Source organism: Hypomesus transpacificus, chromosome 24, assembly GCF_021917145.1.
Source record: "Hypomesus transpacificus isolate Combined female chromosome 24, fHypTra1, whole genome shotgun sequence".
Lineage (NCBI taxonomy): Eukaryota > Metazoa > Chordata > Actinopteri > Osmeriformes > Osmeridae > Hypomesus > Hypomesus transpacificus.
The window spans coordinates 5,092,743-5,120,390 of record NC_061083.1 but is presented as its reverse complement, the minus strand read 5'-3'; the positions used below and the strand labels follow the sequence as shown (position 1 = coordinate 5,120,390).

General features: G+C 45.9%; 5 protein-coding genes across 12 annotated transcripts; 2 read left to right on the top strand and 3 right to left on the bottom strand.

The window, feature by feature from the left end:
• The first annotated feature begins 886 nt into the window (after positions 1-886).
• tti2 (TELO2 interacting protein 2) lies at positions 887-4,215 on the top strand. Of its 2 annotated transcripts, none has more exons than XM_047048600.1 (8): positions 887-1,084; positions 1,332-2,074; positions 2,279-2,465; positions 2,939-3,031; positions 3,139-3,323; positions 3,559-3,702; positions 3,802-3,958; positions 4,039-4,215. In XM_047048600.1, the coding sequence occupies exons 2-8, from the start codon at positions 1,353-1,355 to the stop codon at positions 4,117-4,119; spliced, it is 1,569 nt and encodes a 522-aa protein (XP_046904556.1). In that variant the 5' UTR covers positions 887-1,084; positions 1,332-1,352; the 3' UTR covers positions 4,120-4,215. The 2 variants fall into 2 exon arrangements, with proteins under 2 accessions (XP_046904556.1, XP_046904555.1); XM_047048599.1 differs by having other exon boundaries at positions 1,327-2,074.
• A 79-nt stretch (positions 4,216-4,294) lies between these two features.
• On the bottom strand, positions 4,295-6,773 carry mak16 (MAK16 homolog (S. cerevisiae)). Its single transcript, XM_047048601.1, has 10 exons — positions 6,582-6,773; positions 6,218-6,267; positions 5,994-6,103; positions 5,782-5,846; positions 5,535-5,686; positions 5,365-5,419; positions 5,213-5,287; positions 5,012-5,119; positions 4,834-4,899; positions 4,295-4,727 (listed from the first exon to the last, which is right to left on the bottom strand). Exons 1-10 carry the CDS (start codon positions 6,594-6,596, stop codon positions 4,509-4,511), a joined length of 915 nt encoding a protein of 304 aa, XP_046904557.1. The 5' UTR covers positions 6,597-6,773; the 3' UTR covers positions 4,295-4,508.
• Positions 6,774-7,711: 938 nt separating this feature from the next.
• spinb (spindlin b) lies at positions 7,712-12,757 on the bottom strand. 5 transcript variants are annotated; one of them, XM_047048584.1, is made up of 6 exons: positions 12,219-12,757; positions 11,576-11,802; positions 11,014-11,083; positions 10,626-10,876; positions 10,168-10,401; positions 7,712-9,825 (listed from the first exon to the last, which is right to left on the bottom strand). In XM_047048584.1, the coding sequence occupies exons 2-6, from the start codon at positions 11,625-11,627 to the stop codon at positions 9,626-9,628; spliced, it is 807 nt and encodes a 268-aa protein (XP_046904540.1). In that variant the 5' UTR covers positions 11,628-11,802; positions 12,219-12,757; the 3' UTR covers positions 7,712-9,625. The 5 variants fall into 5 exon arrangements, with proteins under 5 accessions (XP_046904540.1, XP_046904543.1, XP_046904541.1 ...); XM_047048587.1 differs by having other exon boundaries at positions 11,014-11,062; XM_047048585.1 differs by having other exon boundaries at positions 12,638-12,757.
• Positions 12,758-13,214: 457 nt separating this feature from the next.
• On the top strand, positions 13,215-21,171 carry mfsd14bb (major facilitator superfamily domain containing 14Bb). Its single transcript, XM_047048267.1, has 12 exons — positions 13,215-13,487; positions 13,928-14,020; positions 14,163-14,225; positions 14,703-14,830; positions 15,682-15,796; positions 16,314-16,532; positions 16,999-17,112; positions 17,280-17,351; positions 17,557-17,669; positions 17,842-17,939; positions 18,328-18,476; positions 18,745-21,171. The coding sequence occupies exons 1-12, from the start codon at positions 13,458-13,460 to the stop codon at positions 18,964-18,966; spliced, it is 1,416 nt and encodes a 471-aa protein (XP_046904223.1). The 5' UTR covers positions 13,215-13,457; the 3' UTR covers positions 18,967-21,171.
• On the bottom strand, positions 21,162-27,586 carry lrrc2 (leucine rich repeat containing 2). 3 transcript variants are annotated; one of them, XM_047048269.1, is made up of 12 exons: positions 27,257-27,586; positions 26,640-26,746; positions 26,248-26,323; positions 25,726-25,873; positions 24,822-24,943; positions 24,522-24,583; positions 24,235-24,391; positions 23,888-24,024; positions 23,224-23,369; positions 22,566-22,718; positions 22,309-22,427; positions 21,162-22,120 (listed from the first exon to the last, which is right to left on the bottom strand). In XM_047048269.1, the coding sequence occupies exons 3-12, from the start codon at positions 26,273-26,275 to the stop codon at positions 22,071-22,073; spliced, it is 1,122 nt and encodes a 373-aa protein (XP_046904225.1). In that variant the 5' UTR covers positions 26,276-26,323; positions 26,640-26,746; positions 27,257-27,586; the 3' UTR covers positions 21,162-22,070. The 3 variants fall into 3 exon arrangements, with proteins under 3 accessions (XP_046904225.1, XP_046904224.1, XP_046904226.1); XM_047048268.1 differs by lacking the exon at positions 27,257-27,586 and having other exon boundaries at positions 26,640-26,806; XM_047048270.1 differs by lacking the exons at positions 26,248-26,323; positions 27,257-27,586 and having other exon boundaries at positions 26,640-26,812.
• Between the last annotated feature and the right edge of the window lie 62 nt (positions 27,587-27,648).

The following is a 27,648-nucleotide window of genomic DNA, read 5'->3' as shown; positions in this document are numbered from 1 at the left end:
TTACGGTACGAGTAGAGCTAGCTAGCTAATGCAGATAGCATAACAACCCGGCAGCTAGCTCATAAAACAAACAAGGCAACATCGCGGATATAGTCAGCTATGTTTCTCTCTCGCTTTCTGTCTTATTTTTTTTTACAATTATATATCTCTTTCTCTCCTGAACAGAGTAATCAATTCACAGTAAATGTGAGATTCCACAAACTAAAACAGACACTTCTCCTTTTGGTCACATAATGAAGGATGTGTGTATGTGTCTGGGAGGCGTGTCCCGGCTCACCTGCTGCACGTGGGCCATGTGTGTTTGGTTGTACCCGTGCTGCGCCGTGGACAAGTTGGCCTGCGGGGACTCGGGTGGGTGAAAGAGGCAGCACGTGTGTGTACCTGGGACTGGTAGTGCCGGGTGCATCATGGTGGGCATGCCCTGGGGGGGTGCTGGTCTTTGCTGAGGCATGTTGGGTACTGTAGTTCACAGTGGAGTGTACAGAGAGAAACACAGGCCTTTAAAACTACAACAAATATGCCAGGGAAGGACTGACTGATAGAATGAGAGAGATGAGGGGAGATGGGGAAGCAAAAGAGAGAGTATGGAGGAAAGAGGGAGAAAGACAGAAGTCGAGAAAGAGAGAGGCTCACAGAGATAGAATGAGGGAGTGAGTATTCTCATTTTTATCTGGTCTGTAGGGTTTGGACTGACTAGGTGACACCAGTCCACTTCCATAGAGGGTGTTTAAACACTGCCCTGGTCTAACTTAGGTGTAGTCTGACAGTCTGGCATCCTAACTGATTGTGGTCCTACCATTTGGGTCAAAGTGAACTGACATCAAAATCCCCCAAAATACAGATTGTGTTAGGACCTTTATTCTGAAAAGTTGAAACCCACCCGGAAATGAGATTCCTTCTTGAGGCTAAACGCTTAGCCCTACTAGAGAGAAAAGCTCTTCTGCTTTGCCCTAGGTTGAATATATCTTAAATTGACCATAGGATTCACTCTGCTGTAAATTAAGACATTCATCGGGATCTTTTTATTCAAAACGTTTTCTTATAAACGTCTTGTACTAAATAATTGGGTAATATCAACGCAGTGGTAAGTAACAATCCAAGAACCCATACTACTTTCAGGAATTGATAAGTTAACTCAACATGCACAAAGTCCGAGGTTAGCTAGTATTCAATTTCGGTTAACCCCATCTCATTAAAGTCTGGGGGTGAATGCTGTTCTGAGCGGAAACAATCCTGGTCCAATGTTGTTGTGAAAGAGGTGCGGTCCAGGCCACGTGTGTGTATCTCCTATCTCCTCCTAACTTGCCTGTGTTTGAACTCTGCAAGAACAGGTAACAAGCTACCATTTAAATATGGACTTGTCCCGTGTCCTGCAAGACCTCCAAATAGCTAGGGTTCCTGAGGCGGAGGTCCGTTCTCCAGGAGATCCTGATTTTCTACCCGCTCATCCCCCCGTTGCCGATGTCCTACGCGAGCTCCAGGACAAACTCCGGACCCCCGGTTTCAACTCTGACCAGATTGTTCCTCTCCTCAACACCATGGAGCAGGTTGTCAGACACGCGGACCCCCACTGGCTGTTCCTAGACTGCTGCTGCAATCAAGGGACAGACGTGAGGAGATGCTATGCAGACTTGATGTTATGCCTGGTGCAGCACGCTGCACTGCCTTTGTGTGAGTGTGACAGTGGTTCGCTCCCAGCCAGCTCCTATCAGGATGTCCCCCCCAGAGCCACAGCTGTCTGCTCCCTGCTCTCTGCCCTGTTGGACAGGCTGGGTGACCTGAGAAATGCCCAGCGTGGCTCCTCTTGCCCCTATCTCACCACCCCTGCTCTTGGGCTGACCCTCCTGCCCCTCCTGGCTCCCCAGTCCTGTGTGCTGGCAGTGACCCACCTGCAGGAAGCAGCCTGGAGCAGCCAGGGTTCCAGGACTGAGGCCTCTTCCCTGGTAAAGACTCTGCTCCGTGTCGGGGGCTGGGAGAACCCTGCTCAGCTACTGGGGGGGTCAGGCCAAGCCTCAGACCAACTGCCGGGCATCCTGGGTGGGGTCCTGGACCTGCTGCAGCCACACCTGACAAAGTGAGTTCATCACTTACATGTCCATTGAATTCAATTAGCAGACGCTTTTATACAAAACAACATACCAATGGTGCGCTTGTAGGCAAAGGCTAGATAGGTCTAAATACGAGAGTAAGAAGCATTCATCTATGAGTGCTTGTATTTCCCTTGTGCCAGTGACTTCTTTCTGTCTGTGACCTGTGTGTTGTCGGCCGTCTCTGCCAGGGAGAGCTGGAAGAGGAACGAGGCTCTGAAGTACGTGTTTGCCTGGGTGCTGCTCCAGACGCAGAGCAGCTGTGTGTCCGACCACCTGGACAGGCTCTTCCCCCCCTCCCTCCTCATGTCTGACGACTACTCCTCCGACAACAAGCTGCTGGGGGTCCGCTGCCTCCACCACCTCCTCCGTCATGTGGTGAGGCGAGGGGCTCAGTGGGACAGGGCCTTGGTCTGAAGGAGGAAATGAGGAGGCCCATCTTCACAGTATGGACAGAAATGTGTCACAAGAAACTGAATTTGGATCATTTGAATGGTTGAACTGTGGCATTAAAAACAGAGTCTTCATCACATCATTTGATGTTGTATTGTTGAACATAATAGCATAATTCATTAAGTAAATGTTTTGTTTGGAACTGAATTCCAATAAACTGAGAGCACACCTGATTCAAATGAATAGTTATCAGGCTTCCACAGAGCTTGATAACGACGTTCATTTGAATCAGGTGTGTTGGAGCAGGGAAACGTCTAAAACATACAGGACAGTGGCCCCTGAGGACCAGGATTGAACACCCCTAATGTAGAGGAAGCTGCATAGACTTGAACTAAGGCTGTGGTTCTTTATATACTGACAGTATGTATGTTTTGCACGTTTCCCTCTTCTGGTACCAGCCTGCTGCAGAACTGCGCCAGTACAACAGAGCTGAAGTTCTCCACCACGCCCTCTTCAACCACCTTTACACATCTGGAGCACCTCTCATACAGGTACAACCAGATCCACACGACTGTAGCTCATACAGGTAGTGGGCACAGCCGTTTTTGTTTTTTCACGTATTTGATTAATGCTGTACTGAAATGCCCTACTGTTTCAGGTGGTGTTGCCATGCCTGCTGGATTTGCTGCCAGTGTTGGAGAAATCCCCTGCTCTCATTGTCGCCTCCCGGAGGCCCAACCGGTACGACACGGTGCTGCGTCTGGTCCTGTCCCATATGGAGGTGGAACACAAGCTGCCTCTGCGCAGGGTCTACGCCGGCATCCTGCCACTCTTCATAGACAGGTGGGCTGCTTGTATCTGTCTGCACACAGCGCTTCACATTGTCTGAATCCAATCTAGGTCCCTGGTTGATTGTAAACCAGGCTGTACTTTGACTATGAGCTCTGTCATCACAAATCAACTGTACAGCCCAACTGATCCATCTATATTGATAGATGGATCAGTTGGGTACTTAAAGCCTCAAAGTTTGCCAAGTTACATAAATCTTAGTTGCCGGTCTGTATCTGTGTCCGAACAGGATGGGTGTCTTGGTGGTGCGCCACCTGAAACGTGTGGAACGTGTTGTTACCGGGTACCTGGAGGTGTGTGATGGTCCTGAGGAGCAGAGTCGGATCGCCATCCTGGACGCTCTGGAGAAGACCATCGCTGTAGCCTGGCCAAGGTCAGAGGTCACAGCTAGACACACCCACACAGGGGTGTCTGGTCAGAGATTCCATTTCCTGTTGTGGCCCTTCTGTCAGCACATTATCATTCTGTGTAGGATGGCGTGTCGTTTGAGTGTGCTGGTGAGGAGCCTGCTGAGGTTACTGGTTGACGTGTCGTCAGAGGACACGTCTGCTGCGGTCCGACAGGAGCTGATGGACAGAGCCACGCGCTGCCTGCTACTGCTGGACCACGCTACCAAGGGAAAAGTACAGGTGTGTGAAATACCTTTTCCAGCTACGTTCAAATGTGGAGATCTCACAGCAAACTTGATGGTTGTGTTCTGTTGTTCCAGACTCTTCTACAGGATGTGGACAGTGGCTGTGCCAGTGCTCCTGTGCTTTGCTGCCTACAAATGGTATCCCAGAGACATTAACACTGCTGGATGAGCTACTACCTCCTATACCAGACTGGGGGGCCAGAACTACCCTCAGACCCTGTGCTGGATCTGGAGCAGGACACATTGAAGGAGATGTCATACGTTGTTTACGTTGTACTGTGTATTGTACAGTCTGCACATTGTATTGTGTATTAAGTTTACAAAAGACTCATTCTTCTCATAAGAATATTTATTTCAGATCCTTACATACAACGTTCATCTCAATCCAGCACATTCATTGTACAAAAACTCAACCAATAAAAAAAAGCCTTAGCTAAGTCCTTTTTTGCTGGTGAAAATGCAGGAGAAAGAGTTTGAGATACATGCTCTTTTCAGGCCGGCATTTCTCAGGGGGAGGTACTGAGTCCATCAGCAGGTTGTTCCAGCTACGTGTGCTTGCTCTTGGGGGCTGGGTCTGTCTCGTGCTCATATTCAATCTCCACATACGCCCTCTTCTTCCTCAAAGAACCCTTCAGAGGCGCCTTGCCTTTAGACTTGACCTTTGATCCCGAGGCCTCGGTCTCCATCTCTTGCTCGGACGACTCTTCATCACTGGACTCATCCTCGTCATCCTCATCGCTGCTTCCCTTCAAGTTGTTCATGTCCTAAATGAATCAAATAGTTTAGTACGGGAGTTTCTGATCTGGGTTTTTATTTTATTTTTACAAAGTGCCAATAGCAAGTATTAACATTGATAAAGACCATATTTACCTCAAAATCACTGATGTCACTCTCATCCACTTCATCTTCAGCCACAAACTCTTTCTTCCCGACATCCTGCATACAAAACTATGATTAGAGACAGTAATTGTGATCCACAGAGTAGCCAAAACCTCTTGAGGCTGACAAGGCGAGTGGCTCCTCCATGTGAACAACCCATTTTCCTTACCGCGTCATCCTCTTCCTGCTCTTCCTCATCATCAGTCTCACTCTCTGCATCCTGCTGTTCCAGAGCCTTGTCAAATGCGTGGATGGGGAAGTTGTAGATGTCTCCATACTGTAACACACACACACACGACAATGTGATTAACACAAAGAAGCTCTTTGGAACACAAACACACAAGTTGTGTAAAGGACAATAACCACTTACTGTTCCCTGCTTGAGTCTCTCCAGCAGTTCCTTCTCAATGGCATTGTCCAGCTGGGCTGCTATCAAGGCTTTTTCCTGGAGGACAAGGCACACATTAGTTGTTGAGGCGCTAACAAATAAAACAAATGATAAAACAGTCAGACGAAACTTACCTCTTTCCTTTTCTCTCTCCGTTCCACTTTTCTGCTGAGGGGAACCAGTTTCCTCCTTTGGAAAAACAAACATTCATTGGCATTATTGTCAGGATGACAAACAGCACATTTAACTTACATAAACTTCAGGGTGCCAAGCTTGTGTTCAGACGAGGTCGGTACTGCCTTACTGTCGTTTGAGGGTTAGCTTGCGGATACGAATGAGATACTGAGTGATCTTGGTGAAACGTTGTTTACACTTGTGTCTGATGAAGCGAGGCCAATAGATGAGGTTTTCGTCAATCTGCTCCAGGGCCTTTTCATAGTTCTTACTCAACTTCACCTGAGAGAGACACGACCGAATGGAGGAAATGTCATTTATCCGCTTACCAAAACACAACCCTTTGCTGTATTGTAAAAGGTTTTGCTCAGGATTACCTTTTCCCACATTCTGGCAGGAAAAGCTGCTCTTTCAATAACCTTCATATACAGGAAACACTGACCTGTGGAAACATTGTAGTTTGAGAATTACATTTTAGTCAAGCTCTATTGGACACCATCTCCAGATTCTCTCAAGCAGCAGTGACTACATTTTATAGAAAGACAAACTAACAAAACTACACGTCTGCTGTTATTAGAAAACAACTTGCCCTTTTCTTCTCTGATGGTTGCATACTGGCTGTTGGCTAATGGGCAGGACGACCGGTTGCACAGGCCTGTTATGTTGAACTCATTCCTGCAGAAGTTTTGTGTTTTTGTCCTGTTGAGAGAAAATGAACATCATAAGCGTAGAGCCTCGGTACCTACGACAAAAAAAAGTGAACGTCATGGATGTATGGCTGTTTGGAAACCTTCAAGCGCATATCTGACTTACTTGACTTTGAAGGAGCAGAACGCTTTGTTACCTATAACGTCCCAGATAACCTATAGGAACAAAACATTTCAAGTCAGAACTAGATGTCAGGTTCTAACATGCCTTCCCCATGCATTTGGCTAGCTGGTTAGCACACAGACGAATCCGTAACGTTACCGCTGTTAGGTATGCATGTTTGCTGGGTAAGATTTATAGACCCAATTTAAAAAAAACTGAAACCAAATATCGAAATTAGCTACTGGAGAGATAACCATCTAAACACGGACTTTTAATTCCCTGTTGAACATGTTAGTAGACTATCGCTACGCTAGCTAGCAAACTGAGAAATCTACTGGTCCAGCATACGCTAACTGGAGTGACTTACGTCGTCGTGCTGCATTTTCAAAACGTTTTCAACGTGTCGTTGACGGCTTCTCGGCTGTTTCAACTGTCAATAAAATATCTAAATATAAATTTGAATGAAATATCTATTCTAGCTCGAGTCAGTGAAGCCACATGGACATCAAGGAAGCCGACATTTTTTTTTTGCTTGACACAAATTTTCTTCTGAGGGTACGTAGGATGGCAAACAACCTCGGAAATTCTGATTATCGCCACCTACTGTTCGGCGGCCTACATGTTCCAGAACCTCTAAAGAACTGCTTTACCACTGCCATCAGGTGGTTTACTGTGGTTTTGAAATCCAACCAAATGGTGGTATCTAATAATATCCTTTTAAAAACTGTTTCCATAGCGTTTTTGTCAGCCTTTTTAAAATTAGCGCATAACTAGTTACAACAATATTCATGTACAAAACTAAAGACCTTTCGAAGATAATATACAATTTATCTAGCCTTAGAGATTGAATACGATTTTTATGAAGTGAAATAATACTGATGTTAACAAGTCAAGCTCAGAAGGGCTGAGGCGCGGTGCGTAACGGAGGTCACACCTGTCACAGAATAACCGTGAAGAACCCATTCATCATATGCATTGAACTCGAAAGGATCAATTCTTAAAGAGGTAGAGCAAAGTATTAGTACGAAAGTGATAGGTAACCATGTATTGGTTAGAATAAAATAAAAAAAACATATTCAATACGATAAACAAATGCTGAAATAATTTAATTATATGTATTACTCTCAAGTGATCTGTAAAAATACAATCTATTTGAAATTAGGAATAAAATAAAGAAAAACTCTTGCTTTGTAATGTATTCACACAGTTGCATTCTGGGACATTTACTGAAACGGACATGCGCTTGCACATACAAAATTATTTCGACATCGCCACCTATTGAGCTGGGGACTGCAGTGTGAGAAATGTTGTAATTCAAAAGGCGTAGAGTAAGACAAAGATGACTGTGGATAATTATATGATGCAAAGCTAAGTTTTATGCCTGGGTAAGTCTCTCTCTCTCTCTCTCTCTCTCTCTCTCTCTCACACACACACACACAAACACACACTTAATAAAGTACGAAAGTCTCTTTGTGAAAACGCAGATATACAACTTTCTGAAAAAACAAAGAATTGTTTATTTGGAACTGTGTGACCCTTAAAATGCTGTACAACACTGGCAACTTGAGTTGGCACTCATTAAGCATCACCCAGCACATCTGTTCCTGTAACGCACAGTACAAAAACAACTTACCCAATGCCACAACTGACACTTATTAACCGCATATAACTTGAAAAAAAAAAAAAGGAAAAAAAAACGACATGCAACTCACATCAATTTTACACTGAACTACACGCATGCAAAACAAGGCTGCTTTTCATAAGTTGATCGACATTACACACAGTGCAGCACGACAGTATAGGTACGAAGGTGACGTCTGGTTGGATCCAGCGCCGGCACACAACCACAGATCTCCACAGCATGGCGATCAATGAAGAGCCACCCGGACTCTAGCATTCAGATAGAGGTCAACCCTGGTACGTGTAGATCAGCGATCTGCGTCTGATTTCAGACCTGTCCTCACACCGGGCGGGCATGGGCGAGTGTTTGTGCGTTCAGAGTGACGGTTGCGGAGGGTTAATCTGGAGCAGCTCTAGGATTTACTGCTGGTACGGACGACACAGACACAGACAAGAGATCTCAATAATACCGGGTAACACTTTAAACATCACAACATCACCCATCTAACAGAATTCCAAGATTAAAAGTTGACTGAATCTGAATATCCTCTTAAAAGTCTTCTGGTAACGTGGAAGGAAACAGAAATGGTAACGTGGACGAAGACAACACGGTGAAAGTCAGACAGGTCTGGGATCAGGCCAGAGTACATGTCTGCTTCGATGAGAGACGAGGTTGAAATCAATGAAAACTCAGGAAAAGACAATCGGTTGGGGGGCAAGTAACCTTTCCAGCCCAAGCCTGTACACCCTAGAGGAGGACAGGGTTCTACCACCCCTATGATCCAGGATGGGCCCCTCAGGATGCCAACAACATCTTCAACCCCTGACAGGGAAGGTTTGTTAGGGAAATGTCTACCAACACTTCAGGCACATGAAACTTTGGACAGGCGAGCTGAGCATGGGAATAATGCCATCTGGTTCAGTGAGCTGCAAGTTACATGAATACAAAAAAAAATAAAAAATAAAAATCAACTGAATATATGCGCACTAGATTTGCTGTTGCCCGTTTTATAACTATTCATTGTCAATGTCAATTAGCTTTTAGGCTAGATACTTGTGGTTCTAAATAGGGTTAGATTAGCATATGGTAGTACATATATATTAAAAATAGGATTATACAAAACATGAGTACAATCAAAGCAAAAGTATAAAAAAATAGTAGACTATATGTGCCAAAAGATATGCCATTCCAAAATGCATAAAACTACAACGCTATGAAATACAGTAAGTCACTGTGAAAAAGACAACAAAAAAACATGAAAAGAAAAAGAAACATGATATCTGACGAATGAACACTGCAAAACTTTGTGGCCACATCTGTAGTTCCACTCACACCTTCTATGAAACAGTTGGCCTATAGTGAACCCATTTTACAGGGATTCTGTGAACCCATAAAGTCCGAAGTGCTTAAATACTTTTAGTCTTGGAAACTAACCTTCAATGAGAGACAACGTCATTGGGGCATTTCTTACAAACGGAATAGATGGGGCCATTTATCAAGTAGCTCAAATGCTCTAACATAGTCTCTCCTAAAACTGTTCCAATTCCAAGAACAAGCTTACAGACATGGGTGGGTTCTGTAGGCAAGTCCTTTCCTTCATCAACAAAGGGAAAAGTTGGAACCGTAATGTACAATAATATTGTGTCATGAAACAAAGGGCCACAAAGAATTGTCCATTTATAATGGTATGGGAAAGGAGAGAGAGGGGGGGGGGGTAGTTTTGTCTTGTCATAGAGAAATCTTCACGATCTTCGTCAAAGTCTATGGATCGACGATACTGCAGATGAGGCCTATGATGTTTTTACCAAGTCATATACGTAAATATGAAAGTCGTCGTCAAACTTGATGAAGTACACCGATGGTTTGGCCTCCACCTGGTGAATGACCATGCCAGTCCTTTTGCCTCCGTCCTCTTTGGCGTACTCCACCTGTTTGCCGACCAGACTATCCACCACTTCCCCTGGCTCCCGTTCAGCTGGCGGAGAGTCGTCTAGGACGGAAGACATCCTCGTTAGAGAAAGCACTTTCACCGATGTGAAATGTTAATAAACATAGCAGAGAAGAGAATAGAATTAAAGAAAGCCAGCGAACAAAAGAAAGAATGAAAGAGTCTGAAAGATGGAGACTATGAATCGCTATCTATTAGTAGTACTATAGTACTGTGCAAAAGTGTTAGGCACAATTAAAAATAAAAACTAAGATTAAACAAACTTTTTTTCCCCAAATTGCACTTTTAAACACAGAAGACCAAAAAACAAGACGATATTCATGAACACAAAACCCTTGTATGCCTTAAGAAGTCAGCCCAGTACTGTGTGTGTGTAATGCTCACTAGAGTCAGGCATGATCCGAAGGTCCCCCTCCTTGTAGTCGTCAAGCAGCTGGTACATGTAAAGGACAGGGTCCTTCTCGTAGGTGATGTAGAACCAGGTGGTCATGATGGGGGCTCGGGCCAGCACCATGCCCCTCCACTCCTCTTTCGGTCCCTCCTCTGTCTCAAACATGTGCTCCACAGCCTTGCCTATCATGGTGTCTGCCAGGATGGCATCGCCCACACGAGAGGGAGCTGGGAGAGAGGGAAGACCACTCAGACAAAAGCTTGGATGTAGCTACCAAAGACTTGCACACGTGTGATTGTGATTTGAAATGACATGTGCCATTTTGTTTTTGCTGGGGACCAAATGTGTCGTTTACTAGTCCAAGACATGGAACATGTGAATGTCAAGATGGACTTTAGCCAGAGAATGAGACAGATGTTTGTGAAGCCCACTGGTTTCCTGCTAGACCTACCGACTCGATCAGGCAGCACCTCCAGCCCCTGCACACGCTCATCTGTGTGCAACTCCAGGCCGTAGATGCAGTCGAATCCATCGTACTTGATCAGGTAGAGCGAGGGGTTGACAGGGACCTGGTCCAAGACGGTGCCCTTCCACTGGGACGACTTGCTGCCTTCCTTCCAGATGTGCTGGATCCTGCAGCCCACAATGTTGCGTCTGGGCTGGGCTAGCGGCTTGCTGGGGCCCACACTGGTCTTCTGTTTTCTACGGAGGGTGAGGGAGGCCGAAGAAATGATGTTATATTTTGATATTTTTATGTCTGTGAGTCAAACTGATGTTAGACGAGGTAATTCATGAGCATAGAGGCATATGATCTGAGGAGGTGAAGATAACCAACTCACTTGTGGGAATTCTTTTTCTTCATCATATTTGCAGAAACTCCCGAATGCCCTGAAACAACAGACACGGGGTCTAAAAATGTGCCAGACGGCCGCAGATTATAATTAACACCTCAACATCAAACAAAGTTGTAATGAAAAACAGTTTCTAGCTTTGTAGCACGGTTATAAAGACATGTATAACCTACATTCCGATCTGTAACAGAACATTCTTGCCTCGTTGTAGGAGTGTGTGTCTCGGCCTACTTATACATCTGAGTCTGTCTGACTGTCTGAAGCCTTTTACATAGCATGTAAAAGCATAGTTGACGTCTGGGTCAAAGGAAGAGCTGGCATGACGAGACTACACACATCAGACACCAAGGTCACGCCTCTGATTCCAGAACGCCATCATGGTTCCACACGGGGTGCCGCATTAAGCTGGCATTGTTTGGTTCAGTGTAAACAACCAACCCGCCATAAAGAGGCGATCTGGCAGGATCTGTTTAAAAAAGGCTTGTGTCTGTTTGTTCGGCTGATTGTCTGCCTGTCTGCCTGCCTGTCTGTCTGCCTGTCTGGTTCTTACCCCCATCGGCTCTGGGTCTCTGGCCTGGCGTCTTCCCAAATGGGGTCTTCATTCATGTGCATGTGGGTGGGCAGCCAGGCTGCCGGGGGAGGAGGACAGTGTCTGCTACTCTGGAGCTCTGAGATGGGGACCGTAGAAGGAGGGCTGGCCCCCACATGCAGCTTGTGGCTCCTGGAAGGATGGGTGCTCTCTGCGGCTCCCTACTGTGGTTACTCTGGCCTGTGGCACTGTGGAAAGAAAGATGGCAAATTAGCATCAGCACTGAAATCAGAGACAAGCCACTCTGCAGTAATATAATATGATTGACTATGAGGCAGTGTGTCCCGAATAGCAAAACCCAAGGCACAAGCATTGCTCACAGTCTGGGACGATGCATTTTGGGATGATGTTGTAGGCTACAGAGGTTTTACATCAATGTTTGTACTAAGCTTGTTTCAATTGGTTATCAATAACAAGGCAAATATATTTGATTTGCCCATGTACGAGATCAACAAGCCAGTTATAGACGTGGATAGCCTTAAGTACAATGTGGCCAAATTCAATGATTCAATTCATTCAGCTTCATTATCTCCAGGTAATGTCTTTCATAAATTACACTAATATCGTTGTATTCCATTACTGTTATGTAAAAAAACGTACTTACCTTTCATTAAGAAGCTGGGAAACATTAAACTGGTTCTACAACTTGAGATGCCAATATTGTGACCTCAAAATAGACGTTTTGTTTACAATGAATACCGTTAACGTAAAGGGGGAGGTTCTGGTTGTTTACTGCCAACACGTGTGAACCTCATCCCAATAATGCCAATGTGATGCATAATTGTTACATAGGTGATATCTGCTCAGGTAACCTCAATGTCAGCCATGTTGCACCAAGTATTTACAAACCCCGCATCAGTGCGAAAAGGCGCAAGCGAACAAAGAAGGAGGGGAGGGTAGCTAGCCAGTGGGTCGGTCTCACATGAACAAAATGAAAACCTCTACCTCGTTTTACCACGTAATTGTCACTGCAAACGCATAACCCGGCGCAAATAAAAGCTAATAAGAGTCCATGCGTCTTACCAATCGAAAGATCAGTGTCACGGTTGCTTACCAGACGAATAGTATGTCTAAATTGATCCCCTCTGCGCCGTTTGCATACAACCCAAATTCTTCGACCGAGTCCCGCCTATCCCTATCCTTCTGCCTACCAAATAGAGATCCACTATTTTGTGTGAGAAAGCGACACGCAAAAATCTTCCTGCCAAATAGTGGGATCTATCGCAGACTACGTTTTCTTTCCTTTTCACGTTAAACAGGGGCACAGAAGAGCTCATGCACTTTGAATAGAGAATATGCAAGAATAACGAACTCAAATTGTTTTAATTATATCCAAGCTTTTCGTAAGAAATGTTTAAATACATCAACTGCATTGTAGCTTGCACTGTAAAGCAATAGGTGGCGCAGTTACATTCTCAAAACCATGTACACAAGCCAACAAAGAAGAGAGCAACTACCCATTCACAAATATCTTGGCTGATCTGAGGTCGGTTCTGTAGTTCACGTCTCTCGACAGACGGTTGCAGTGGCCAAGGAAAAAACTGCACCGAGAACAGATGTTTTGTGATATCCGGGTCGCGCGTGACGGAGGCGGTGCCGGGCGGAAGACGGATGTCATGATGGACATCAGAACGGAGGAATTTTAGAAAAAAACTCCCCCAGTTTTCTCAGTCCATGACAATCGGTGAAATAACGTACAGACATTGCCATAGTATTAACATCAGACAAACTGGAAGTAACGGATACATCTCGGACATATTTTCAGAATGGACTTCATGCAAATAACGAGTCATCAAGATGTGAAATTAACCTAGAAAAAATACCGAGTGAGGCCAACGACATCATGTTGGTCAGGAAAAGAGATGGGACCTCAGTAAGTAGTGAGCAAATAGATACTGTAGTTCTAGCTAGGGGTTGCTGTTAATGATTGTTGTAATATTTGACAGAGCGCTAGCTAAATAGCGTATAGTTGAACTGTTTTATAACCGAATATTTCGTCGTGGCTAAATATGAGCGAAAAGCCTTGTCTGCCACAACACTGACGTTTAAGTACAGTACTACTGTAGCTAGCAAGCTAGCGAAGTGCTAAAAACGCTACAGCAAAGACCAAACTAAGCAAGGTGGTTACGGTCGGATGACAGATAAAGTAAACACAGCTGGCACTAGTTAGTCTAACCAGTTTTTAAAATAAAATTCCATTCTAGCTAATTCTAGTCGAGACACTTGGCGGCTTCTGTTCACTCATTTACTACCACTAGTACTTTCATCAACAACTTTTATATTGACTTCTTTTTCTCTTCCGACCCATCCCAGCACAGCACAAGTCGTGCTAAAGTTACCCATGCTGTTGTGGTCATCTTCTTGGAGTTCTTCGCGTGGGGACTGTTGACAACACCAATGCTGACCGTTAGTAAAGAGTGGGAACGGGGATCCGGCCAAGTTGTCACCAAGCACGCATCAGCTTGGCCTTTTTTGTTGTTGTTGTAGTCGAGTTTGGCCCTAAAGCCTAAGTGACATGTTGTGTTTATTGTGCGTGTCTGTTGAGCAGGTTCTCCATGAAACCTTCCCTCAGCACACCTTCTTGATGAACGGTCTGGTTCAAGGCGTGAAGGTGAGAAACTTAATTAACTAGTCATCTTTAAATTGGACTGTTTTAACCGTTAGTTATAGCGACATAAAGAGCGGAGGTTAGCGTCATGGCTTTCTCATCTCTGAAAAGCGTTGCTATGGTTATGTTGTTTGCGAAATTTTGTTGTTGTGAAACCTTCCGGCCTTGTTACAATAATTAGTTGTGAAAACTCCCCTGTAGAAGAGCTCCATCTGCTTCCGCCTATTGAGTAAACTTGACAACTCTGACTCATATAGTGATTGTCAGTTGAATTGGGTTATGCCCCGATAGCACTGGATATTATGAACGATTTCTGAATGTTAAAACAAATGCTATTGTTACAAATGCTAGTTATCGTCATCTGCTCCAGGTGCTTGTTCTTGTACTGAGTTGAATTCTCAAGGCTCACTGACACGAGTGTTGATGTTTTCATATCCCCCGTTGGTGACATTGTGCGTGTGTGTACTGGCATGTACGCAGGGCCTGCTGTCGTTCCTGAGCGCCCCTCTGATTGGTGCTCTGTCGGACGTGTGGGGCAGGAAGTCTTTCCTGCTGATGACTGTGTTCTTCACCTGTGCTCCCATCCCCCTCATGAGGATCAGCCCATGGTAAGCCCCAGGCCTTGACCCTTGACCTCCAGCCTTTAACCTACCGACCCCCAGCCCAAAACAAGGCTCCCAGTATTTGGTTTACTACATCTAGATCCCAGGCTTGTATAGACAATAGCACATAGCCCACAACCATAGAGTTCTCACCTTTACCATTACCCTAGATGAACCACTAGCCACCCCAGCCACATTCAGCTCTGGCCCCAGAAAACAGGCAGACAGGCAAGCAGGCCGAACCAAGCCAGCATGTACCAGCAAGCAGACATTGTGTTCTTTGTGAGCAGTCACATGCTTCTCATGTGAGGGGGGCCGCTGCAGTGCAGTCAGTGACTTCTCAATGCAAACACAGGGCTGGGAATCAGGGGCATGTGGTTCTCATGATTATACACACACACACACACACACACACACACACACACACACACACACACACACACACACACACACACACACACACACACACACACACACACAGATTGAACTGGTATTTGTCCATCCCTCTCAGTCAGAACTAAAGTGGTCGTTTTGAAGTTATAAAGAGGGGGAGACGTGGCTGAGAGTTATAATGACAAAACACAGACGTCTCTATTCAATGGATCTTGTTTTTCTTCAGAACCAAAATCAGAATTGAGTTTAATCGTAAAGTAAGTGGTCACAAACAAGGAATTTACTTTGGTGGGCGGGTCCAAACAGTGAACATTTAAACATAAGTAGAAAAACGACAATAAAATATAAGTTAGTCTTAGTTATTATATAGAAATATGCGGTGCTGATGTAGTACCTATAGTATGAAATGTTGTTGTTCACCCTACGTTAATGTCCTCCCCCCCCCCCCCCCCCCCCATGTGCAGGTGGTATTTCGCGCTGATCTCCGTTTCCGGAGTTTTCTCCGTCACGTTCTCGGTGATCTTCGCCTACGTGGCTGACATCACAGAGGAGCACGAACGCAGCACAGCCTACGGACTGGTGAGAGCCCCCGGCCACGCCCCTGGCCACGCCCCCAGCCATGCCCCCAGCCACGCCCTGTCACGGTCCAGAGATGAGAAAGCCGTATTTATTTTCTTAAGGGGGTGGAAGGATACTTAGGGTCATAGGGCTGCTTTCAGTGGAAGGATACGCAGACATCCTTGATCAGTACTCCACTCTGAGACGCTTGGTGAATGCAAACCCTGCAGCTGCAACTCACCCAGTTCTTATACTGGCCTGATAACGGCCTCCACATTCACCAACACTGCACTTCAATGGACTAAAAATTACTTCTTGGACTATTAAAAACTTCAGCCAATCTCATGACAGAAACAAACCTTCACAAAACAAGTCCAAATGTTTACATACCCACCTTAACGTGTTCACCCGTCTCTCTCTCTCTGCCTCTCTCCCTCTCTCTGCCTCTCTCCCTCTCTCTGCCTCTCTCTCTCTGCCTCTCTCTCTGCCTCTCTCTCTCTCTGCCTCTCTCTGCTTCTCCCTCTCTCTCTCTCTGCAGGTGTCGGCGACGTTCGCGGCGAGCCTGGTGACGAGCCCGGCCATCGGGGCGTACCTGTCGGCGAGCTACGGCGACAGTCTGGTGGTGCTGCTGGCCACCATCATCGCCGTGGCCGACATTGCCTTCGTGTTCTTCATCGTCCCCGAGTCGCTCCCAGACAAGATGAGGCTGAGCACCTGGGGAAAGGCCATCTCCTGGGAGCAGGCCGACCCCTTCGCTGTGAGATACTGTTACCTAACCTAGAATAGCTCGCCGTGACCTTAGCAGCCAACTGATGGTGTCCATAACCCCAGGTTAAATGACGGCGACACTCCGTGCTTAACCAGGTGCCTGTGTGTGGGTGCCTGTGTGTGTGTGGGTGCTTGTGTGTGTGGGTGCCTGTGTGTGGGTGTCTGTGTGTGTGTGGGTGCTTGTGTGTGTGGGTGCCTGTGTGTGTGTGGGTGCTTGTGTGTGTGTGGGTGCTTGTGTGTGTGTGGGTGCTTGTGTGTGTGTGGGTGCTTGTGTGTGTGGGTGCCTGTGTGTGGGTGCCTGTGTGTGTGTGGGTGCTTGTGTGTGTGGGTGCCTGTGTGTGGGTGTCTGTGTGTGTGTGGGTGCTTGTGTGTGTGGGTGCCTGTGTGTGGGTGTCTGTGTGTGTGTGGGTGCTTGTGTGTGTGTGGGTGCTTGTGTGTGTGTGTTCTCCCCTTAGTCTCTGCGGCGCGTGGGAAAAGACTCCACAGTGCTGCTGATCTGTGTTACTGTGTTCCTGTCCTACCTGCCCGAGGCAGGACAATACTCCAGCTTCTTTCTCTACTTGAGACAGGTGACGCACCCACACACACACACACACACACCAAGCATATACACACACAAGCACATACACAATCTCATCTGTCTAATTTGAAATCTGTTGTGATATCTGTTGAGAGTAATAAAAGCGTGTGGTGGGATTGTTGGAGAGATGCTTACTTCCTTTTTGAACTCCCTCAGGTCATTGACTTTTCTCCAGCTGCCATCACTGCCTTTATCGCCATGGTGGGAATCCTGTCTATTGTGGCTCAGGTATCGTACTGTTTTCCTTTGTCCTTCTACTTCAGTAATCTGCTGTCTGAACAGATTCCAATTTACATTGATATTTCTACAAGAATGAGTCACCAGAAAAAATAGTGAATAATGGTCTTTGGTTGATGCTCATACTGAAAGTGATAGTAAGATGTCATTGTTCCTACTGTAGCAGGATTGTTCTCATTCTGTGTATTCCTGTCAGACTCTGTTCCTGAGTATCCTGATGAGAACCATTGGGAACAAGAACACGGTTCTGCTAGGCCTGGGCTTCCAGCTGTTCCAGCTCGCCTGGTACGGGTTTGGATCTGAACCATGGTAAGACTCAGCTCTGGTCGAAGCAGGCAGGGTGTCTTAGGGGACGGAGACTGTAATGCTGGGACAAGGGAGGAGAAAGTGGGTCAAGGGCAAATGTTAAATGTGTGACTGTGTGTGTCTGTGTCTGTGTGTGTCTGTGTGTGTCTGTGTGTGTCTGTGTGTGTGTTTTCAGGATGATGTGGGCTGCAGGCACAGTGGCAGCCATGTCCAGCATCACCTTCCCAGCAGTCAGTGCTCTCGTCTCCCGCAGTGCATCCCCAGAGCAGCAGGGTAACTTCTCCTCTCCTCACCTCCTTCTCCTCTCTTCACCTCCTCTTCTCCTCTTTTCACTTCCTTCTCCTCTATTCACCTCCTCCTCTCCTCACCTCCTCTCCTCACCTCCTATCTTCACCTCCTCTCTTCACCTCCTTCACCTCTCTTCACCTCCTTCTCCTCTCTTCACCTCCTTCTCCTCTCCTCTTCTCCACCTTCTCCTCTCCTCTTCCTCTCTTCACCTCCTTCTCCTCTCCTCTTCTCCACCTCCTCCTCTCCTCTTCCTGTCTTCACCTCCTTCTCCTCTCCTCCTCCCCCATCTTCTCCCCTTCCCTCCTATACCTCTAAATCAGGATCATGTCTGTCCTTGCGCGCTCCTCCTCAGCTGTACGGTGTGTGTTTGCAGGCGTGGTGCAGGGCATGGTCACGGGCATCAGAGGCCTGTGTAACGGCCTGGGCCCTGCTCTCTACGGCTTCATCTTCTTCCTCTTCAACGTGGAGCTGAACGAGCTGGACCCTGTGGGAGGAGAAGCTCACCAGGGCTCCACCATCGAGGTACGGACACACACACACACACACAGTGTCGACTGAATATCTTGTGTCATTCTCTCCGATCATATGAGTTTGGGAGAGAATATGATGATAGTCACATTAGGATGTTTTAAATAGCCCAAAGGAAGATTAGTACTGAATACCTCTACTGTTCTGTCTTTCTCTCTCTGTCTTGCGCTCTTTCACACACTCTCAAGTGCAGCTACTATTTCAAACATAACACACACACACACAACATCAAAGCTAAGCATTACCTGCTTGTCGTCTGTAGAAGTCTGCCATCCCCGGCCCGCCCTTCCTGTTTGGGGCGTGTGCCGTGCTGCTGGCTCTGCTGGTGGCCATCTTCATCCCCGAGCACCACAACCTGGACGTCAAGACCTGCTCGGTCCGCAAGAACAACTCCGGCTCCCCTCACCCACAGGGCTCCGCCCCCCTGGCCACGCCTACCAGCGACGAGGACATCGAGCCCCTCCTGCAAGACAGCAGCATGTGATGGACACTCAAGGCTTCCAATAAGACCACCCCTCTCCCACCTGCAGGTCCCGCCCCCCTCCCGCCACTCTGCGGCCTTGGCAGATCACAGGCAGCTGGCAAGGGAAGGTGACTTGTCTGGTCTGCGTTTTACAGAGACACCTTAATTTTATTGTTTAGAATCCTTCCAATCACAGACACCAAGAGAGAAAGAAAGGCGGGAAGAGAGAGAGAGAAAGTAAAAGTGGTTGTTTTGAAGTTTGATTCATTTTTTTATGCACTCAATTAAACTCTCACTCAATGGTCCCAATCACAACTCTATCCATACGACCCCCTAGGCCCTCAATCACAGTGAGGTCTGGGAAGGTGGAGGGCAAGGAGACACCCTAAGAGTGGGTGTGGTACCGAGCGTCTGTGTGCTCCAATGTCAAGCAATTGCCAAGACAATGTTTGTAGATTTAATGAGATTGATGCCACCGGCCTGGCTGGTTACTCACGTGTTTACTGAGCGAGGATTTCTCACTCCAAGGCCAATAGTATCCTTTTCATCATAGCTTTATTTGAACACCATGACCTGTATGTCAATTAAGTTACTGTGCAATGAATCCTGTTACGTAAACGGAGAGCTGTAGTTAGGAAAAGTCTATAAGCTGAGTTGACTATACAGTTTAACAGCTTTCAGAGGTTGAGGCATTTGATTTTTAGCAAATCTCTGTGCCATCGTTCATTTTTAAATAGTCGTTTCTGCCTTTTAGCTGTGTCAGACCCTGTAAAGGAACATTTCATCAATATGAAAAGCCAGTTTTGGGTCATTAATTGCCAAATAGACTGTTGGAATTGGCAGTGATCTTTGTGGTGCTGTATTTAAATGAGTGTGATGTTCCTTTGAATTGGCACAGTGACGCTTCTTGTGACCTGAATGTGTGATGCCTCCAGTACTCTGACAAGGAGAATGGAACCATAACATTCCAAACAAGCCAACCCCCCATCTTCACAAACTCCTGACTGGCTGGGATCAACTCAGTCGCTCAGAATCTCTTCCTCCTTCATGCTGGAGATGAACTGAACTCCATGTTAGGAAAACAAATGCACTGCATGGGTCACTTATCTCTGAGGAGGAATGAGAAGCTGAACTGAGTGAGTCTAAACTGAGTTTCTGCCCACAGTCCTTTGGCGTATTTTCTGCTACCTCAAATGTTTATCCCTGCATACAACAAGCAAACCTATGCCCCAAATTCGGCTTCAAAAACAGCTAGCACGTGCCAATCAGTTTAGACGACCACTTACTTGACTGTTCCTTACAGTATTTCTGAGTGTTATCGGCCACACTTTCTAGAAGCTGAGGCGTGCGTGCGTTGAAATGACGATGGCCACACACACAGCCCTCAGCGTTTTTGGTGTGAACGTGACACATTAGGATTCAACTGTCGTGCTGGGTATCTGACAGGACCCTAGCGATGAGGTCGTGGCCCGGTAGCTGGGTTTAGTAATGGTGTGTTTTGTCTGTGAGATGTGAGTTCAACTCAGAGCCCACACCTGATAGGAACAGGCCTCTGTCTGGTCTCGCCATCTCATTGCTTTGACTTAATTCTCTTTTCTTACAATTATGCTTTCTTAAAGAGATAATTGATGTCAGAAACTGAATACAAACTCTATTTTTGTATACAATCGTAGCTGACCTGTAAGAGTAGATGGATGTCCTGTATTCACTGTATAATAGAGATATTGATGTACTGTACCCATTTTGTCAGCTGTTTTGACCCTAACTTACAACATATCACTGCACCAGTTGTAGTATGAAACTAGTCTATAGCTGTAGACAAGAATCTTTTGAAACTTTTATAAAGCAGCACTTGCTCTGTTTGAAGATCCAGGCTATTTTATTTAGCCGCTATAATCGTTAAATGGAAGTCAAAAATACAAATAAAAAATCAGTTATGCAGTTACGATACAGATATCCACGTAGAATATACATACAGTCATCTACTTGACCTTCTTGCAGTGTACATGCATTCATTGCTAAATACTGCACCTTAATTTTAATGAAACGTGTGCCTAAAATGATCATGTTAATACTTTGAGCAGTTACTGATGTCTTTTTTTTAAATGACGTTGAATGATGTCTATATGGGTTGTGCATTTGTAATTCCTTTTATCTTTAAACTTTAATTTTGAATAATATCAACCGTATTAATAAATAATAAAGAAAGAAATATATGTAATTTAATTGTTGTCTTTATTCTCTTTATTCACAAGAAGCCTTTCATTCTTAAAAAATCCATTCAATCTTCTAATTGAACATGATTTGCAGGCATATTGATTGCACAAGTAGGCATATCTTACGACATGAGAAGCAGTGGTAAAACCACATCCTACGCACTGCTAAATCTGAGGACAGTCAAGATCACAATAACAAAGCTGTAGCTCACGGTATTGTCTATTACTCATGAGAACAGGATGTGATCAACTGTGCTTCTAATTCTCCAACAATAAACAATGTCTTGAGACGAAACCTTGGAAAAATAAGCCTGCCTGGGCAACAAGAGTTTGGTCACATCACATCACCATAGAAAGTACATACAGCGTTTCTCTCAAAGGATAGTTGAGAGGCCAATCACAAGTGAGAAGCCAGCCTAAACTGCTTAAACCTACAAATACTTTCAGCAAGATCCGAAGAACAACAAGCAGAGTGGTACTCACAGCTGGAGAGAAGTTCTACAGGCCTCCCTTTCAAACACAACTGTCATTTTATGGAGCATTTGATGCCTCCAGTCCAAAAATAAATAGTAGAGGATGCAATGAAGCAAAATGTACACTAATCTAATTCGTTCTCAGGCGCGGCGAAAGGAATCACGTGAGAGCTCCGTGCTCATTCTTACATTCCTCTTTGTGTGCATCACCATTGTGAGTGAGTGTAGGTTCTTGGATTCCACTATCACTATAGAAACCAATGAAGAGGCCATCATTGAGGGGTTTTCGCGTAAGTGCAGTTCTAGAATCCCACCACAGAGTTCTACCTCCATAGCTCTCACAGCCTGTCCCACGGATGTGGGATTTAGGCAGGGAGATGTGCTGTCCTCCCTCCGTCGTTGCATCCGCTTCTTCCTTCGCCCGGGCATCCTACCATCACAGCAGACAAGAGATGGACACTTTGGTGGTGGAGTAGGGAACTGTTTCTGCAGAGGAAAGTGTTTCAAACGTACAAAAAGTGTAATTGAATCGTTTTTATTTTCGCTACACTATAGGAGTGTTGGATCAGCTATACATACAGTATAGTGTTATCAGAGAGTGCTTTCAAACACAATAATACAGGCTGAAACCCTACTGATCTGTCAGGCCCATCATTGCCCTTATCTGCCAGTACCTCTGTCCTGGAGGGAGTTAATATATGTCTGCATGAACTCCTTCTCATGATCTTCCTTCCTGACAGCCTCTTCCTCCCCTTTCACCTTGTGGAAAGGGTTGTCATAGAGACGGATAAACCTAAGGCAGGATACGGGAGAAAACTTTTATTTTTTCGAGTCTGTATAGAAACGCGTGAGTGCGTATGTGAACCCAGTAAACACTTCAGATAACATATTAGTATGCACTTTTCCAGCGGTGATGTATATAACCACTTACTTGATGTCAGAGGATTCTGTTAGTTTGGAGGGGTAGCTGTTCAGCTCGTCTGCACTGACAACAACCATCTTGAGGTTTGGGAGTTTGGACAGAGAAAGTGGTAGGTAGGACATTCTGTTCTTGTGGACGAACAGAGTGTCCAACTCCTGTAACCTGGGACGAGAAGTTGTTTAGGACAGGGCTCTCCAACCCTGTTTCTGGAGAGCTAAACTTCCTGTTTTTGCTGTAACAGTTCTAACCAACCTGATTTTACACATCATCCAGCTAATCATTAAAATCAGGTGTGCCAAATTAGCATTGGCGCAACAGCCTACAGGAAGTTCCCTCTCTCAGAACAGGGCTGGAGATCCCTGGTTTACACCAGCCTTTCTAAATCTTGGTCCTTGGGACCTCCTACCCTGCATGTTTGAGATGTTTCCCTCTTAAAAAACACCTGATTCATATAAAAGCGTCATTAACAAGCTCAGCAGAATCCTAATAACTACCCCTTCCTTTGAACCAGGTGTGCTGGAAGAAGGAAACATCTAAAACGTGCAGGACAGGAGGTCCCGTGGACCAGGATTGAGAATGGCTGGTTCAGAGAGCGGGGCTGTACGTGAAAACGCCCCCATCACTGCTCTGGTAGCTGTGCTGGACGCGTGTCCGTGCCTGGCTGTACCTGTCCATATCCTCTGGTAGGTCTGTCAGCTGGTTGTTGCTCAAGTCCAACAGCTGCAGGCTGGACATACGAAGGGCACAGATGGGGATGCTGGCAAACATGTTCTCCGCTAGATCCAGGTGCTTCAGCTTCTTCAGGCTGCTCAGCTGAGAGTCAGACATCAAGACGCATACGGTTCATCATTATAAGCAACAAAAAACAAATGGTACGATAGGGATGTTCGTTTTGCTAAATGCTAGATTCCCAGTCACAAGTCATCTACTGAGGTGAGATCAGAAGAAGCTGGAAGAGGTTGGTCGGTACGAGGGTTTCCCGCAGAAAATGTGTTAGTTAAGGTGGTAGGGTGGGGTATGCCGGCGGAGTGGGGGGGGGGAGGCGCAAAAAGTTTTTTCTCCAAAGCGTTCTACAGAGAAGGGACACTGGACAATGGACAATGGACTGGACAATGGCTCAGAGGGACAATGGAAGGGAGAAAAACATGACAACGGTGGATATCGCTAAAAACATAAAAATAACAATAAATCCCTTTTTTTGTTTTTTTTACGACGACGTCGGCAGGCGTGTGTTGCTTAGGTGGCCGCCTTAACTGAACAGTGCTGCTGGAAAACCCTGGTCGGTAGCTACATGTAGATGTCGAGAACCATCCAGTCCTCATCCCCCTCACCTCGAAGGGCAGCTCTCTGAGGCTGAGGTTGCCAGTGAGCTCCAGACGCTCCAGGCTCTCACAGTCACCCAGCTCTGGAGGCACGCTGCTCAGCTTGTTGTAGTTCACGTTCAGCTCTCTCAGCTGGGTCAACTTGCCTGAACAAAAGCGAGGGGAGGAAAGAAAGTGAGAGAGAGAATGTTTAGGGGGGGAAAGAAAATCAGTTTGATGTGTTTGTCGTCCCACAATTCATTCAAACGAATAACAAATAACTTTATTTAATGTGGAGGAGGATGACAGAATCAATAGCATCCTTCCACACACCACGGTCCTAGGTCCACTGTGTCGTGAAGGCGGAGGACAGGTACCTATCTCCACAGGGAGCTTCCTGAGTCCGTTCTTAGGGATCTCCAGAACGGTGAGGTCCTGGAAGTCCATGATGTAGTCGGGCAGCTGCTGGATCCTGGTGCCTCGGATGTGCCACTCCCTCAGGTACGTCATGTACTCAAGGCTGTCAGGGAGCTTCTGCCATGGAGGACATCCACAACAATCAACAAACTAAACTAAACTGAATTCAAATACTCACGGATTTACACACAGAGAAACCGTTTTGTACACCCCCCTCCTCAAATAGTCATGGTGTCTCCTTATTTACAGTCCATTTGTCTCCATCCAGCTCAAAGATGAACCTGCTGTCTTCATCCTGCGCCTCGGAATCTGTCAGAAACATGGAAAGAAATAAGGGGTCGGTGCATTGTATCTAGAATCTATCAAATAAACTGGAACAACTGAAAGGGATGCACACTCACATTGAGAGACAGACAGAGAGAGAGAGAGCGAGAGAGACAGAGAGACAGAGAGAAACAGAGAGAGACAGAGAGACAGAGAGAGACAGAAAGAGGAAAACAGAGACACACACAAACACAAGCACACACACACAGGAAGCTGTCCCTGCCTGTTTCCTGGCAGGGTTGGATGTCCTGCAGAGTGGTCCTGTCCAGGTAGTGATGCAGCAATGTCACCTCACTGGACTTCAGAGCCTTACAGTGGATACGGTACTGCCACTGCTTGTTGATCCTACACACACACACACACACAAATAAACATGGTGTCTAGACATGCAGACGGACAAGAGGGTGTTTCCAACAGTTACCTAATTCCAGAATCCCATTCTGTCATTCCATGAAGTGTGTGATACATACAACAGGCCCACGCACACATATATGACAGTGATGTCAGTGGAAGGACGGATGCACATTGATACATCTCCCCTAAATAAGTCTTCCCCTCTCACTCTTATGGTGGCTTAGCTGACAGCTGTGTCCAACCCACCTTTTAAACTCTGACTGAGTAACATCAGAATGTGAGGTACTCAATACTTTGGTGAGAAGCGTGGTCTACCCTGACCAAAGCCATTCGGGTGGTTCTCATTTGAAAACATTCACGACAGCTGGGGACACCAAAAGCCAGGACTACTCGCTACATTACAGATACGGTCGATATGTAGGGATCGTTTCAGATCATTACATTTACATTTAGTCATTTAGCAGACACTCTTATCCAGAGCGACTTACAGTAAGTACAGGGACATTCCCCCGAGGCAAGTAAGGTGAAGTGCCTTGCCCAAGGACACAACGTCATTTTGCACGGCGGGGAATCGATCCAGCAACCGTCTGATTACTAGCCCGACTCCCTCACCGCTCAGACATCTGACTCCCAAGATCACCAATGGAGCATTTGACTGTATATCAAGAGGATGCAGGTTGAACACTTCCCCTACTTTGGATAAAAGCGTCTGCTAAAGGAAGATGTTATTATTGAATCCTTAATCGTTGGGATGCTGTTTGAGGTGTACTGACTTAACGAGAGCACTCTTCTCCACCCTCTCCTTCTCCGTCCTCAGTTTGTGCTTGTACTTCTTCACCCGGACTTCCCACAAACCCCGGATCAGTGACAGGTCAGGGACCGGGACATCCACTCGCTTCTCCAACCTCGTGGTCATCTCGCCTGGAGGAACAGCAAAGTCAGGGGGAAAAAAATACAAATGTAAAACAATAAATTGAATATTAATTGAAAGAACTTTGGTGGACGGACAGTTTCAAAAAGTTAGGATGCCGTATTCCTGGAGAGACACTTCAGGAGACAACGTAAATCCTTTGAGAGTTGAGTAGATCTACCCAAAACTGTGGTCAAACACAATCCTCCATGCTTGTTGTCTCACTATTCCAGGACATTGTGTCCAGTATCTTCCTCTGCTCCAGATTGCTTCCTTGAGATTAACTGGGTCAAGCTTCTGTATTTAGAGTTTTGCCGGGGCCCTAGTAAACATCATATTCGACACCAAAGGTGCCTGTGGCCTAAAAGTAGAACTCATCAATCACCAGAGCATTTATCTTTCAACAGTCTCATCTGAAGTGTGCTGTGCTCCACCACAGAGTCCAGCCTCTCTGTGCAGACCTGAAAACAAACAAGACTCATCTTTTCATCCCTATCGTTTATTTAAAATGTAACTGTTAAGATCATTTGTCAGAGGAGACCTTAGGTTTGCATAACTATCTGTGGACAAGCAGCCAGTGTGAACGCTCACTGACGACAGTTTGGATTTGAATCATGTCCACGTGCTTCAGGGATATAAAAGTTCCAGAAAGCTGTAATCATGTTTACCCCTATTTCTTCTACTTCAGGTACAAAAAAAACCTTGCTTTAATGTAACTACAGTGAAAGACAATAGTCAAAACTGGTTGAACAAACACCAAAGCCTCCCTCCTCCTACCTGTGGAACGAATGTATTCAGTCAGCCCGCCGCAGTACGCTGGTTCGGGTGGGTTCCGAGGTTCTAGTGTGTTCTACAGCCTTGTGTTCCGTCAGCAGCTTGTTTACCTTCAGTGTGAACATGAAGCCACGTCTCAGTGACTCAGTGTCTGACAGTCTAACGGACGCTGACCAGCCTGCTATTTTTACCTCTAGGAGGGAGATATGACCCCCATGTCATTCTCTGGAAGGTCACATGTAGACCTGCTCATGAGTACCAATATAAATCACTGAACATGAGATCATATGGCTTAACATGACTACTGTAGTCGTGTTTTAGATGTTTAGGGACTCAGTATACAGCCTGGGAACAACTAGATGAACCCATGAATCCAATATATATATAATTTAATGTAACCCCCCAAAATATTAAATTACATTGTCACAATGTCAATAATGTGTTATACAAAATATATTATAGTTGAACATATGACTACTGCATAGATATTACATTATCCTGTACAAAAAATTAAAACATAAATAAGATTACATCACTGTTTACATAATAATTAATAACAAACTGCCTGTAATGCACAATTATGGACCATCTGACCCTTGACCTCCACCCTAGTTCCAGACCTGCTTCCCAGCGCTCTCTAGGTATGACAGTCACCCCTGGTCTTCTCCGTATCCCAAAGGACTTCCCTCTCTGCTGGCTTGTGATGATGTGCCTGTCTGCACTGGTGCAGGAAGTCACCCCTGGTGGTTCCAAGTCCTCTAGGTGGCGCTGTGTTCCCATCAGAATCAAACACACAGCACTTAGTGACCTCTTGTTTTATACAACTGGACAGATGACAGTTGGAAGAGTTGACAGTTGGGACTCAAGAGGGAGAGGAATAGGGAGAAGTTGAAGGAGGAGAAGGAGAGAAATAGACACCTGTACCAGAAGGACAGAGTGAACAAGGGAAAGAGAGAGGGAGAGGGAAAAGAGAGAGAGAAAAAGAGAGGGAGAGGGAGAGAGAAAGATAGAG

What these genes read in the sequence shown, in the direction of transcription:
- tti2 (XM_047048600.1), top strand. Translation starts at nt 1,353, where the DNA reads ATGGACTTGTCCCGTGTCCTGCAAGACCTCCAAATAGCTAGGGTTCCT. An exon ending in ACCACCTCCTCCGTCATGTG is followed by an intron (nt 2,466 to 2,938) that starts GTGAGGCGAGGG and finishes TTCTGGTACCAG; the next exon opens with CCTGCTGCAGAACTGCGCCA. An exon ending in CTACCAAGGGAAAAGTACAG is followed by an intron (nt 3,959 to 4,038) that starts GTGTGTGAAATA and finishes CTGTTGTTCCAG; the next exon opens with ACTCTTCTACAGGATGTGGA.
- mak16 (XM_047048601.1), bottom strand. An exon ending in CTGCCAGAATGTGGGAAAAG is followed by an intron (nt 5,687 to 5,781) that starts GTAATCCTGAGC and finishes TGTCTCTCTCAG; the next exon opens with GTGAAGTTGAGTAAGAACTA. An exon ending in AGCAGGAAGAGGATGACGCG is followed by an intron (nt 4,900 to 5,011) that starts GTAAGGAAAATG and finishes TTTTGTATGCAG; the next exon opens with GATGTCGGGAAGAAAGAGTT.
- mfsd14bb (XM_047048267.1), top strand. Translation starts at nt 13,458, where the DNA reads ATGTTGGTCAGGAAAAGAGATGGGACCTCA. An exon ending in TGACAACACCAATGCTGACC is followed by an intron (nt 14,021 to 14,162) that starts GTTAGTAAAGAG and finishes TCTGTTGAGCAG; the next exon opens with GTTCTCCATGAAACCTTCCC. An exon ending in TCTTTCTCTACTTGAGACAG is followed by an intron (nt 17,113 to 17,279) that starts GTGACGCACCCA and finishes GAACTCCCTCAG; the next exon opens with GTCATTGACTTTTCTCCAGC.
- lrrc2 (XM_047048269.1), bottom strand. Translation starts at nt 26,275, where the DNA reads ATGAGACTGTTGAAAGATAAATGCTCTG. An exon ending in TGGATGGAGACAAATGGACT is followed by an intron (nt 24,392 to 24,521) that starts GTAAATAAGGAG and finishes CCTCCATGGCAG; the next exon opens with AAGCTCCCTGACAGCCTTGA. An exon ending in ACAGAATCCTCTGACATCAA is followed by an intron (nt 22,428 to 22,565) that starts GTAAGTGGTTAT and finishes ATCCTGCCTTAG; the next exon opens with GTTTATCCGTCTCTATGACA.
- spinb (XM_047048584.1), bottom strand. Translation starts at nt 11,627, where the DNA reads ATGAAGACCCCATTTGGGAAGACGCCAGGCCAGAGACCCAGAGCCGAT. An exon ending in AAGAAAAAGAATTCCCACAA is followed by an intron (nt 10,877 to 11,013) that starts GTGAGTTGGTTA and finishes CACCCTCCGTAG; the next exon opens with AAAACAGAAGACCAGTGTGG. An exon ending in TCGGATCATGCCTGACTCTA is followed by an intron (nt 9,826 to 10,167) that starts GTGAGCATTACA and finishes CTTCCGTCCTAG; the next exon opens with ACGACTCTCCGCCAGCTGAA.